Genomic DNA, 12,251 nt, shown 5'->3' on the forward strand with positions numbered 1-12,251 from the left:
CAACAGGGGCTGGAAGCCAGGTGGCGTGTCAGTTTGCTAATTAGGTGCACACCTGGCTATACCCATCCACCCGAATACTAACTAAATTGTTGCCATAGTAATTAATTGAGAATGATCACACATTGGCTGGAATTTCAATTGACTGTCCAATTAGATAATTTTTAGGTTTTTTAATTTGGTATATAGCAAGTGTATATTTTAATGTTTTATTATAGCCTGATGAAACAGCCCATAGGTGGCTGAGAAACGCGTCGCTGTGTTATTAAAGATTTATATTTTTATATACACTTGCTTGTGTGGTATTTTGACCCAATAACCTGTTGTGGGTTTTTTTATACCCCTTCCCCACAAAACGCTATACTACTGGAAGTCGAGGATTACTTGCTGTGGTTTGTCTACTGGGCGACTTGTGGTTCCAGTTTGCTGTTACTGCACCTGGAGGTGCTTTGTATCCTGTGAGTATACCCACTAGGGTTATATTCTCCCTGGGCTCAAACAATACTAGGCCATGTTGGTTTGCCTCTCTCTTTTCTAGGCATAGGATCTAGGGCTCAGGCCCTCAAGGAACACCGACTGGATCTGTTTGGAGGTTTATCAGTGAGCTGGACTACTGTGAAGTTTCAGCCTGCCCCATTAGCACCATCTGGGTGCTTTATGTTTGTGAGTATATATAGTGCCTTCTATATACCTATTTCTCTGTTTTGGTGGTACTGGGCCATGGTGGATCCTCTGTGTTCTTCTATTTGCAGTATCTAACCATCAGGAAGACCATCCTTTGACAGAGTGCTGCCGCCAGATAGTGGGACTTGTCTGATGAATGGACATTAACATACCTATACCTACTGTATAGTGCACTGTTCTGGTTTTCTATCCTGTGTAACTGTTTGTATTCAGTGCTCTATTATTCTTGTATATTGTTAACTGTGTAGGTTCTATATTATTTATCTTATACTATTTTCTGGTAATTGGGAGGCGCACCCTAAAGGGTGTGGTGTGCACTTGTGTATACCACTCCCTACATTATATTATGTATCACAACGATCCATTTCGCACTCAAAAAAATGACTTTTGAATGCAGGATTTCCATAGCGCCGTATTACAGGTTGTGCGTTCTGGCTAAAATGCTTGCGTTATAGTCTATACCACTGCGATCCATTCCGCAATCTGAAACCAGTAACAAAAATGTTTCACAAAACTCATAACTAAAATGTTACAAAGTACACTAACACCCATAAACTATCTATTAACCCCTAAACCGCCACCCTCCCGCATTGCAAATACTATATTACACATATTAACCCTTAATCTGCCACCCACACACAGCCAGCACTTTATAAAGCTATTAACCCCTAAATCGCCGCCCCCCACATTGCTACTACTATAATAAACATATTAACCCCTAAACCGCCGGCCCACCACATCGCAAATCACTGAACTATTAACCCCAAAACCCGACACCCCCTTAACTTTAAATTAAAGTTACAATATAACTATCTTAAAATAATTAAAACCTTACCTGTGAAATAAAAAAACACTAAGATTAAACTATAAATAAACCTAACATAACTATTTTAATAAAATAAAAATAAATCATTTACAAGTTTAAAATAACCTAACACTACAAAAAAATTAATAAAATCTAACATTACCAAAAAATAAAAACGCTAAAATTACGGAAAATAAAAGAACACTAAGATAAAATAATAAACAAAATGATCCAAAATAATAAAAATTACACCTAATTTAATAGCCCTATAAAAACAAAAAAGCCACCCCAAAATAAAAACACCCCCTAACCTAACAATAAACTACCAATAGCCCTTAAAAGGGCCTTTTGTAGGGCATTGTCCTAAGTTAAACAGCTTTTACCTTAAAAAAATGACTAAGTCCCCCCTAAAAGTAAAACCCCCCACCCAACCAACTCTCCAAAATAAAAAAATACCTAACTCTAAAAAATCTTAAACTACCCATTGCCCCTAAAGGGGCGTTTGTATGGGCATTTCCCTCAAAGGGGCATTCAGCTCTTTTACTGCCCATTAAAATAAAAAAGCCCTAATCTAAAAATAAAAACAAAAAAAAAAACCACACCCAAAAAAAAAACCCTAGCACTAACCCCAGGAAATCTATTCACAGTTCCTGAAGTCCGGACATCCATCTTCATCCAGGTGGCGAGAAGTCTTTATCCAGGCGGTGACATCTTCTTCTATCGGGGGTCATCTTCTATCTTCATTCCAGGGCGTGGAGCTGTGGCGGCATAGAGTGGAGCTGTCCAGGACCGGCGGCAAAACTTCCTCTTCATGCAATCGACTGCCGTACACTGAAGCTTGAATGCAAGGTACCCCTTTTATATTCAAATTTAAAAAAAACGGGCACTTTAGCATCAAAATTTACATTCACTTTAATATATTTTATAACCTTTAAACATCTAAATTTCTGCCTGTTAGCTAAGCCACTACAGACAGCCTCTCATCACATGCTTTTTTATTTGCTTATAACAAAAGGATACTGCTAGTTAATGTTGGCCATATGGATAACATTGTGCTCACGCCCGTGAAGTTGTGCACAACACAGCACTAACTGGCTAAAATGCAGGTCAATAGATAATAAATAAAAAGTCATGTGATCAGGGGGCTGTCAGAAAAGGCTTAGATACAAGGTAATCGGAGGTAAAAAGTGTATTAATATAACAGTGTTTGCTGTGCAAAACTGGGGAATGGGTAATAAAGGGATTATCTATCTTTTTAAACAATTTTGGAGTTGACTGTCCCTTTAAAGGGACAGTAAAGTCAAAATTAAACTTCCACGATTCAGATAGAGCATGCATACAATTTTAAACAACTTTCCAATTTACTTCTGTTATCCAATTTGCTTTATTCTCGTTATATTTTATTGAAGAGTAAAACTAAGTAGGCTCATAAGAACTCAGGAGTGTGCACGTGTCTTTAGTACTCTATGGCAGCAGTGTTTTGCAACATTATTTGTAGCTTTGTTATACAATGTTGCCATAGAGTACTAAAGACATGTGCACACTCCTGAGCTCTTATGAGCCTACCTTGTTTTACCCTTCCATCAAAGATTTCATGAGAACGAAGCAAATTGGATAACAGAAGTAAAGTGAATTTTGTTTTAAAATTGCATGCTTTATACGAATCATGAAAGTTTAATTTTGACTTTACTGTCCCTTTAAAGCACTGCTTGCTTCTCAGCATGTGCAGGTTCCATAATGTCACTACAGCAGCTTCCCTATGAGTACTAGCAAAAAGGGTTAACATACTGTACAGCAGTCTTCTTAGCAGGTGAGCAGTTATTTTTTAGCACTATTGCTTTAAGTTCCTTCAGAAAGGAAAACAATTCTCATATAATTCAGTCTTCCAGTTGGCAGGTACACTGTCATCAAAATAGCTCTAATGGTATAGAAAACTCACATAATATGCCTAGAAATAAATAACAGATACACGTCAACTGGAGTCAAGTTTAAATAACACTTCCCACTTGTCTTGGTTATGAAGCACAATAAAGGGGAAAGGAAGCACTGAGGTGCACCTGCTACATGACGCAGAAGAGATTTATTTAAGAAGTTCAAAAATTAGGGAGTGCACCCCCTGCTGTAACTGTCACTACAAGTGTAAGGAGTTTTAATTATTTTAAAAGACAATTCTCAGTTGCCCAGATTTACTACTACTACTATTTACAAATCACGTTGTGCTTTTAAATGCATTAGTTCCAACAGTTTCACCACAATTTAGAAAGCCATGGGCAATATTAATAAAGAATCACTCATGACTTGACTATTTATAAAGTATTGTATTTACACAAAAGACACTGAGTTTGTACTGTAAAACTGTATCACATTTAAATGTGTTTACAAATAAATTTATTATAAATGTATCTTTATTTTGTCATGCAAATTAGCTGATTTTGCCAGTTGAACCACATCCTATACTTAAAATATAAATACTGAAGTATTGGATAAAGAAAATCTATGCAAACAAGGGTCAGCAGCAGAAATCAACTTCACAGACTGGGGAGGGAAAGAGAGTCCAGCCATTTGATAACCTACTCAGCAAATTACTTTTTAAACAAAATGTATATAATTGTTTCACTTCTAATGAACTAACAGTTAATTTATCAAGTGAAACAATGGGGCCTATCTATCAAGCTCCGAATGGAGCTTGATGCCCCATGTTTCTGGCGAGCCTGCAGGTTCGCCAGAAACAGCAGTTATGAAGCAGCGGTCACAAAGGCGGACAGACATCGCCGGAAATCAACCCGATCGAGTACGATCAGGTTGATTGACACCCCCCTGCTGGCGGTCCATTGGCCGCGAGTCTGCAGGGGGCGGCGTTGCACCAGCAGCTCCTGTGAGCTGCTGGTGCAATGCTGAATACGGCAAGCGTATTGCTCGCCGTATTCAGCGAAATCTGGCGGACCTGATCCGCACTGTTGGATCAGGTCCGCCAGACCTTGATAAATAGAGGCCACTGTGTGAGGTCTGAGAAAACATTTGTTTCCCATTCATATATCTAGGCCTATTTAAATGCCTTTATATGTTGGACAAAATGTTCTATTTTTCTGTAAATGGCATTTTGTTTGGTATTCTGCTAGCAAACTGTGTGGAGTAAAAATAGTAAAGTAAAATTACATACCTATAAGAACAGAGAAGAAAAACTGCCCAACAGGGATGTTCAGGATAGGAGATGTGAGATTCAGGAACCAATTTGGAGTCATTGGAAACAATCGCAGAAAGAGAAGGAAGAAAAAAAGGCTGCTCCGGTTCTCTTCAACCTGTAGGAAAGAAACATAATATTTACAGATTGCGCTAGAATAGTTTTGCTTAAAGCAACATTAAACTTAAAATTAATTCCCCTATAAAGGGCCAGATTACAAGTGGAGTGGTATTTAACACTCCCGCTTGAGCTCTAACTCCGCTATCTGATGTTATTTTGCTAATATATATATATATATATATATATATATATATATATATATATATACACACACACACACACACACACATATATATATATATATGTATTTAAAAATACATAGTACATATTCTACTAGTACAAACCTTTATTACCTATGAATATTGCATAAATATACTTTTACGTGTTTTCATCTACTTGACTGCATATTTATATATATATATATATATATATATATATATATATATATATGTCTATATGTGTGTATATATGTATTTATATGTGTATATATGTCTGTAAATACATACAGGTATGTACACAGACACACACACATATATACACATACACACACACACACACACGTATAAATACATACATATACATCTTTACACATGTATATGTATCTATCTCAATGTTAAAGTCATTCCTTTTTTACTAACACCTGAGACCTCTTATCTTTGAGCCTTTATTATTACATTATTATAAAGTATTTCCAGGGTGGATAAAAATCAATGATTTTTTTAAAAAATAAAAAAAAATCTGATTTTTTGGATTTAAATCGGATTTGGGACAAGCACTGTCTCCAGCTCATTTTTGGCAAATATTGTCAATATCCAGTATCAGGATCAAAACTTAAGTGCTGAGGAAGAGGAGTTAGCTATGACATGGGTATCCAGCAATCATCCATCTGTAATGCCAACTATAATAAACTTCACAGCTAAGGGGGAACCATTCAAGAAATATATGTTTGCTGAAGATATTTTAAAGAAAGTCACACCAGTGAACTGGTGGAAGTCACTTAAGCACTTGGATTTATAGACTGTTCAAGTAATGATTTCACTTTTAACAGCAGTAGCTTCTTCTGCAGGCGTTGAAAGAATATTCTCTTCCTTTGGACTCATTCATTCTAAATTAAGAAATCGTTTGGGACCCGATAAAGCAGGAAAGCTTGTTTTTCTTTTCCAGATTATGAACAAAGAAGAAGCTGAAGATGACGAGTGAGCTACAGAGGACAGTATTTAAGTTTTTCATGTGTAGGCTGGGCTGACAGTCTAAGTTTCTTAAAATATATATATTTTGTTTAGCCAAATTAGTTAACAAACATGGATGTTTGTTTAAGCAAATAACATATGCTGTAATGTTATTGTTTCAGTTGAATAAATCTATTTAAATTGTTATTATTAAGGTAATGATTATTTTTCTCCTTCCTAAGTACAACAGAAAAGTTGTCCAAATATGAATTATATTGATTAACCTATTAAACTGGGGATAAAAAAACTAATATGAAAAGTTGTTATTCTAAAAATCTTCATCTACTTGCATATTAAAGTTATACCAGCAAGAATTAGTCTTTATGTAGAAAACTATGATTTAAATCAAGCCTTACTGACTAGTGATTTAAATCGTGATTTAAATCGTGAATTAAATCAGTTTGATTTAAATCAAATTCACCCTGAGTATTTCTGATGTGTTTTGTGACACAGTTAACTAGAGCTCTGAGGACACAGTAACCATTCTAGCGTAAATCGCGATTGCGATCAAGCATTTACTTTCAACTTGTAATAAACCCCTATTCACTTGCGCGTAACTGTAACTGTGTAGTGTAGTAAAGAATATTACGTGCTTTCATTCAATTTGTTTTTTCCCTCTATTTTAACAGTTTTGTAGTTGCCCCCTGTGACACTAAAGTGCATCCTGCATGATCCAGAACCCTAACCCTGTAACCTTATACAGCAATTGCTTGAATGTCCCTAATTCAGTCCTTTGTTAGAATCCCCTATAAGGTAAATTTAATAGATAGAGGTAAAAATAAGTAGTAAAATATGTCAAACACGTTTTGCATGCTTTAATAAGGTGTAATACATTAGTGTGTGAGAAGCCTGTGACTGACTATGACAGCTTCACATTTATATGTGGCTATTAGTATTTAAATATGAAACACGTTAGCCCTTTTATCCCGAAGCATTGTGTACCGTGTAGTGCTCCTTTAATGGATAAAAGTTTAGTTTTACATGTTTGTGCTGGGCATGTTTTCTACAATATTGTTAATATTAGTATTTGACCCAGGTTATGACTGGAGTGGATACTATAGCAATTAATGTTAAAAAATGAATTCCAGGGGGGGCGGAGCCAGCTGTGAAGCCAGACGGTCGCACTTCTCTGCAGCTCTATCCATAAGATATATAAAACATAAAATTAGCGACTGTCTGTGCTCAAATATTCAGCTATTTCACTGCCAAGGAGGTTGTGAAGCCTCGGCTACCATCAATAACTTTGCTGAAGGGGAGCATTACTACAAATACTGGCCTCCAGAACCCTGAAGCGTGCAACCTAGGACACGCCATTTGCAGTAACTACCTCGTGGTCTACCTAATACCTCTAGTTGTCAGTAACAGTCTGCAAACTTGCTATTTGGAAGCCTTGGGACGAGAAGTCACTAATCTACATAAGAATGGAGGAAGCGGATCGTATTATGTCACAAATACACGTCTTCTTGGAGAGGTGCAGTGCTATAATCGGGCGCCATATTTTATCGGAGCCTAAGCAGTCAGTGACACGGAACATAGCCCGCACTATTCAACCACTCAACCCTGATGACAAAGAGGCCCAGTGTGATCACATGCCAGCCGGAGGTTTGGGGACTGCTCCCGATACTCTAGGAGCTTTACCTCAGGTTAGTGTGACCGCATCTAGAGCGCTTTACCCAGCCTTGTTGTTTTGCCGCACAGACAGAACCCCTAAGTGGCATGATGCACACTTGCTCATCTTGACACCGGGCCCGTATGCTCTACATTGTGCCCCAAGGCTTCTCTTACAACACTCGGCGCATCAATGTGCAGACTGGGATGGACATTCCCACCTCGTGCTTGATCTTCTCTCCCCTCCGGACTGCCTTACCCGATATAGCCCATTTGCTACGATCCATAGCCTCAACATGGTGACCCGGAGACTCTATCCAGCTTTTCGGTCCGGTGTGGGGTAAGGAAATCCCCATCTTGGCACATCTCATCATAGTGACTTCTCTCACCCAGCCTGGCTATATGAGACTGCTTCAATGATGCCTAGAAACGTCCTATCAACCCCTCACCTGATTCAAGCATTTATGCCACTATACCTTTTTGTTAAAGCTGTGATTGCTATTATGGTTTAGTGAGTGATACTTGTAGTGTAACGTTTTCTCTACTTTAGTGGTAGTATTTTGTAAAGGCTCTTACCTTATATACAGGTTCTGGTACTCACTATTGCATGTTTACAGTATTTTATATTTCATAACACATCACTTCTCAGGTTACCTTGTCCACCCATGGGTGGCTTTCTAACACAGGGCCATCCTACTCTATAGTATTTATAGGGATCAGCTTTATGTAATAATTGTCTACTGTTTTAGGTGCACCTACCAGAATGCTGGTGGAATCTAGATGCTATGTTATCTGTATATGATTATCTTAGATGCTATGTTGCATTTTGTCTTAGATACACTGATTCCTTGTTTTTTCACTCACAGGGACGTTCATAAAATATGCAGCTTCTCATCATAATATCTATTACCTAATTAGGTCAGCAGGACTGACCATTCATACTAGTTAGCTGAGTAAATTTCCTTTATACGCACCCTGTTTTCTCCCAATATTGCTTCTTGCAGTGTATAGGTCACCAAGTTTAATTTTCCGCTTTACTCCTATGCCAAGCCCTTAGGATAACATTAGTGATATTACTATATGGGGGTTGGGCTGCCAGTGGCCGAGGCAGCAAAGCCCTCTTTCCCTTAATTTTAGCTAGGTGCAAGCCCTTACCTGTACTTGAGAGTTTAGCAAAGTATTACTGCTCATAAACAAGGCTACCCTTTTCTTCTTCAGTATCCTCATTATGATTACTAAACTTATGGATACCATTATATGGAACATATTTACCATTTATTTATCTACTTTATTCTAACTCCCACCTCCCCCCCCCCCACCACCACCCCCACAATAAGTCTCCCAATCTTGGAGAATTCTCTGCGCGGTTTATCTTACCCATACCGCATAATAAATATTATACCATATCTATATATCATATTATGTTAGTACAGGAATGGCGCCCTTACTGTATCTATTGTTTGACATACTAATTGCCATCCTATTCTAAGTCACCATGTTTTATATACTGCACCATACCTATATATTCTACTGTGTTTTCTAAATATTTACCTAGTGACCTCTTGGTTACTAGTTGCTGTCTACCATATATGTTTAGATATATATATCGATTATTGCATTCTGTTTACCATGTATGTTTATATATCTACCGATTATTGCATTATACCTACATATCTTACTACATTATTTAATTCTAGAAAGGACCCCTCCAATGTTAATATTATTTAACAGCATAAGTGTTCATTCACTATATTTTTATAGGTCCACTCACATTTCCCACTTTCCTCTCCTAAAGTAAGTACAGAGGGTGCCTAAATACTAAGTGAGGAAACTCATCTTGCTCAGCATATGTATTGTCATTGTTGCTTGAAATATATCTTGTTAATCTATTTTATCATATACTTATAGAAAAGAGGTTCCTGACTCTTCCATAGTATAGCCTATGCTGCAGATCTTACTTATTTAGATGGAAGTAGTATATGTGAAATGTACCATTTATGCATGTTTTGTACGATATTATTTTGCATAAGCTGTATTGGTTTTTCGCACAACCTCGATAAAAACTTTAAAAAAAAAAAATAAGAAAAAAATGAATTCCATGGTGATAAAAAAAAGATGATTTATAAAGTTAAATTAGCAGATGAGTGCTACTTACTGTGATCTGTAATGGACAATTACCTTGTTCTGTAGCATAGAGACTTTGTCAGGGAAGTACTGCACTACAATCTGTTTGCCAAAAGCTTGTGACAGCAGGTAACAGCATGTGGCACCCAGTGAAGTAAGTGTGCAGCAGAGGAAAAGGCCAAGCCATGGACCAAAGAGAGCTCCACCCAGCATGTTCTAGAATGACATAACTCAGCCATTACTCCAACCATAAACAATGCAGCTTCACAAACATACCTTTCTGGTCTTCCTGCAATAGGTGCCGAGTCCAGCCACAAAGGGACTAAATAAAATGAGACTTCATACAATGAGACACAAAACATTTGATTTGAAGTTGGGAGCAACAGGTTCATGTGTAATTTATTGTAGTTTATAAAACCTAAATATTATGCCTAAAAGTAAAGATGTCCATATGAAGCTGCATACTGTGAGTAGTAACCAATATTTTCCCAAAAAAATGTGATTTGTTAAAAAATACATATTAAATGTTAATATTATTCACTAACTAAACCATTACTTGTTATTTTTAAATATAGCATTTATATTTAATAAGCAAATGTCACTTTAAATATAAGGCTTAGAAATGTCTTTTGTATTTGTTTCTACGCAGGTTTAAGAATGGTGGCTGATAGTAAAGACTTTACCCAGCTGTGAGCTTTTGTAACAAAACAGTGAGTAGATCCGAGGACATTTACAATTACTGTACTCTATGCCGCTTTGTTTTCTGAACCTCTAATAATGGCATGTCAGCAGCAGTTGATAATGTCACGGATGTCACTAATATATGGCTCATTGCATATTCACTGTAATCTAGGTCACTGCGTTTAATGCATGGAATGGGCTTTGAACAATGGTAGGGAATACAGTAAGGGGATTTAAGAATGCCTGGGTTATGCTTAAGGGTATATTGAAGATTATGTAAGCCACCATTTCTCAGAAGGATGTACACAGACTAAATAAGCCATCAACATCTATGTTTTGCATGTGCCACTCGAATACAATAAGGTCATAAATAAAAGTCACAAGGAGACAGAAAAATACTGCCTCCACTGCACATAGTATGCTGCAGGGATACACACAATGGTCTCACAGGACACCCAGATGCCACAGAAAAAAAAAAAAAAACACTTGGAGCTTGACCTAAGCGGCACACAAACACAAGCCTACATCAGGGATGTGCACAATAGCGAATAAGCAGAGCACTGCAAACATAAAGACTCACCAAGGGGTGGCAATACAAGCACATTTTAGCAACAAACATAAAGCTGCACACGGCACAAACTTTATTTTATTCGTTACGAGAAATAATCTGCAATGTTGCAGTCATATATATAGAATACTGCACTCTGACATTTGAGGTGCAAGGAATGTTACTACATTATGTGTGATGCTTTTTCAATGAGGTATATTACTGATTAAATACATTACCAGGAAGCTGGATCCAGGGATGGCAAACGTTTGCTTATAAAGGTAGGCACTGCAAAACAGAAGCAAGACATATGATTGGTGCTCCCTCTTGTAGTAGAGCAGGAAGTCTGCCAGCTCTTGCAGCTCATCTAGATCCGATGGAAAGACCAGTGACCTGAGAAAGTATACAATGGGACAGTTTTGTGACAACATGTAGAAGAAACTACCAAGTTTCAAGTACATATACACTAGAACATGTTCAGGACAAACCTAATAAAAAGAAGCTTGCAAATGTTACTTTCAGTTTAGGAGCCGTGCATGCCCCAAACCTGTCCAAATTAGAATGCCAGTGCAAGACCGGAAATGTAATGACTGTTAGGGTGCATTTCCTGTAATAAACAATATTCAAGATTTTGCATGATGGCACATGTGTTAACTAATGGCATAAATATTATTTACTGGACAAAATGAATTGCTCTTGCTTTTAGCTATCCTCAAAATCTAAAAAAACTGAGAAACAGCATGATTTATGCTATGCCCACAAAAGTACTTTACCTAGACGCTCGTGCTGCAGCCAGTATGCCTGTATGGTGCCACTAGATGCTATTTTATTTTCTTAGTTTAGAGATAAGTAGATTCAGTTAGTAAAAAATAAGTGTGTACTAGCTGTGTACAATTTTTTATATTTGAACATTAATAACCAATAGGTGTTTTTTTATTACAATTTGTTTAGACGCTGTGCATAAAGTTTCAAATTGAGAACCAAAGTCTTGTGTTCATAAATAGAGCAGTTCTGACACAAGTGAATCTGACACTTGCCACTCCTCAGAGTGTAAGTAATAAGCTATCCCATTTCGCACACATTTGCTCCTGCTAAACATAGCAGCAAACACACCACTTGATATTTTCTGCATGGTTTTCACACCTACGATTAAATATATTTTAGGGAGATCTATAGCAGTAATGGTCTGAACCAACTTCTCTTACCCCCTCCCTGTAAGCTGTCACTTGAAATCTTTATCATAGTTACGCAAATAATTAATTGTTCAGAGCTGCCATCTTTCATACAAGCTCATGAAATTCATTGACTTAAAATGAACAGGACACAAATGCTGTA

The 12,251-nt window shown here is 37.2% G+C and overlaps 1 protein-coding gene across 1 annotated transcript in view; it reads right to left on the minus strand.

Moving 5' to 3' along the window:
• TMEM41A (transmembrane protein 41A) overlaps positions 1-12,251 on the minus strand; it is an 84,741-nt gene that overhangs the window by 30,037 nt on the left and 42,453 nt on the right. Inside the window, exons 2-4 of the mRNA XM_053698743.1 lie at positions 11,156-11,309; positions 9,743-9,904; positions 4,647-4,785 (exon numbers count right to left, since the gene is read on the minus strand). Coding sequence (XP_053554718.1) covers positions 4,647-4,785; positions 9,743-9,904; positions 11,156-11,309 — 455 coding nt within the window. The remainder of the gene's footprint in view (positions 1-4,646; positions 4,786-9,742; positions 9,905-11,155; positions 11,310-12,251) is intronic.

The sequence above is a fragment of the Bombina bombina genome, chromosome 1 (genome assembly GCF_027579735.1).
Source record: "Bombina bombina isolate aBomBom1 chromosome 1, aBomBom1.pri, whole genome shotgun sequence".
In the NCBI taxonomy this organism is placed as follows: domain Eukaryota; kingdom Metazoa; phylum Chordata; class Amphibia; order Anura; family Bombinatoridae; genus Bombina; species Bombina bombina.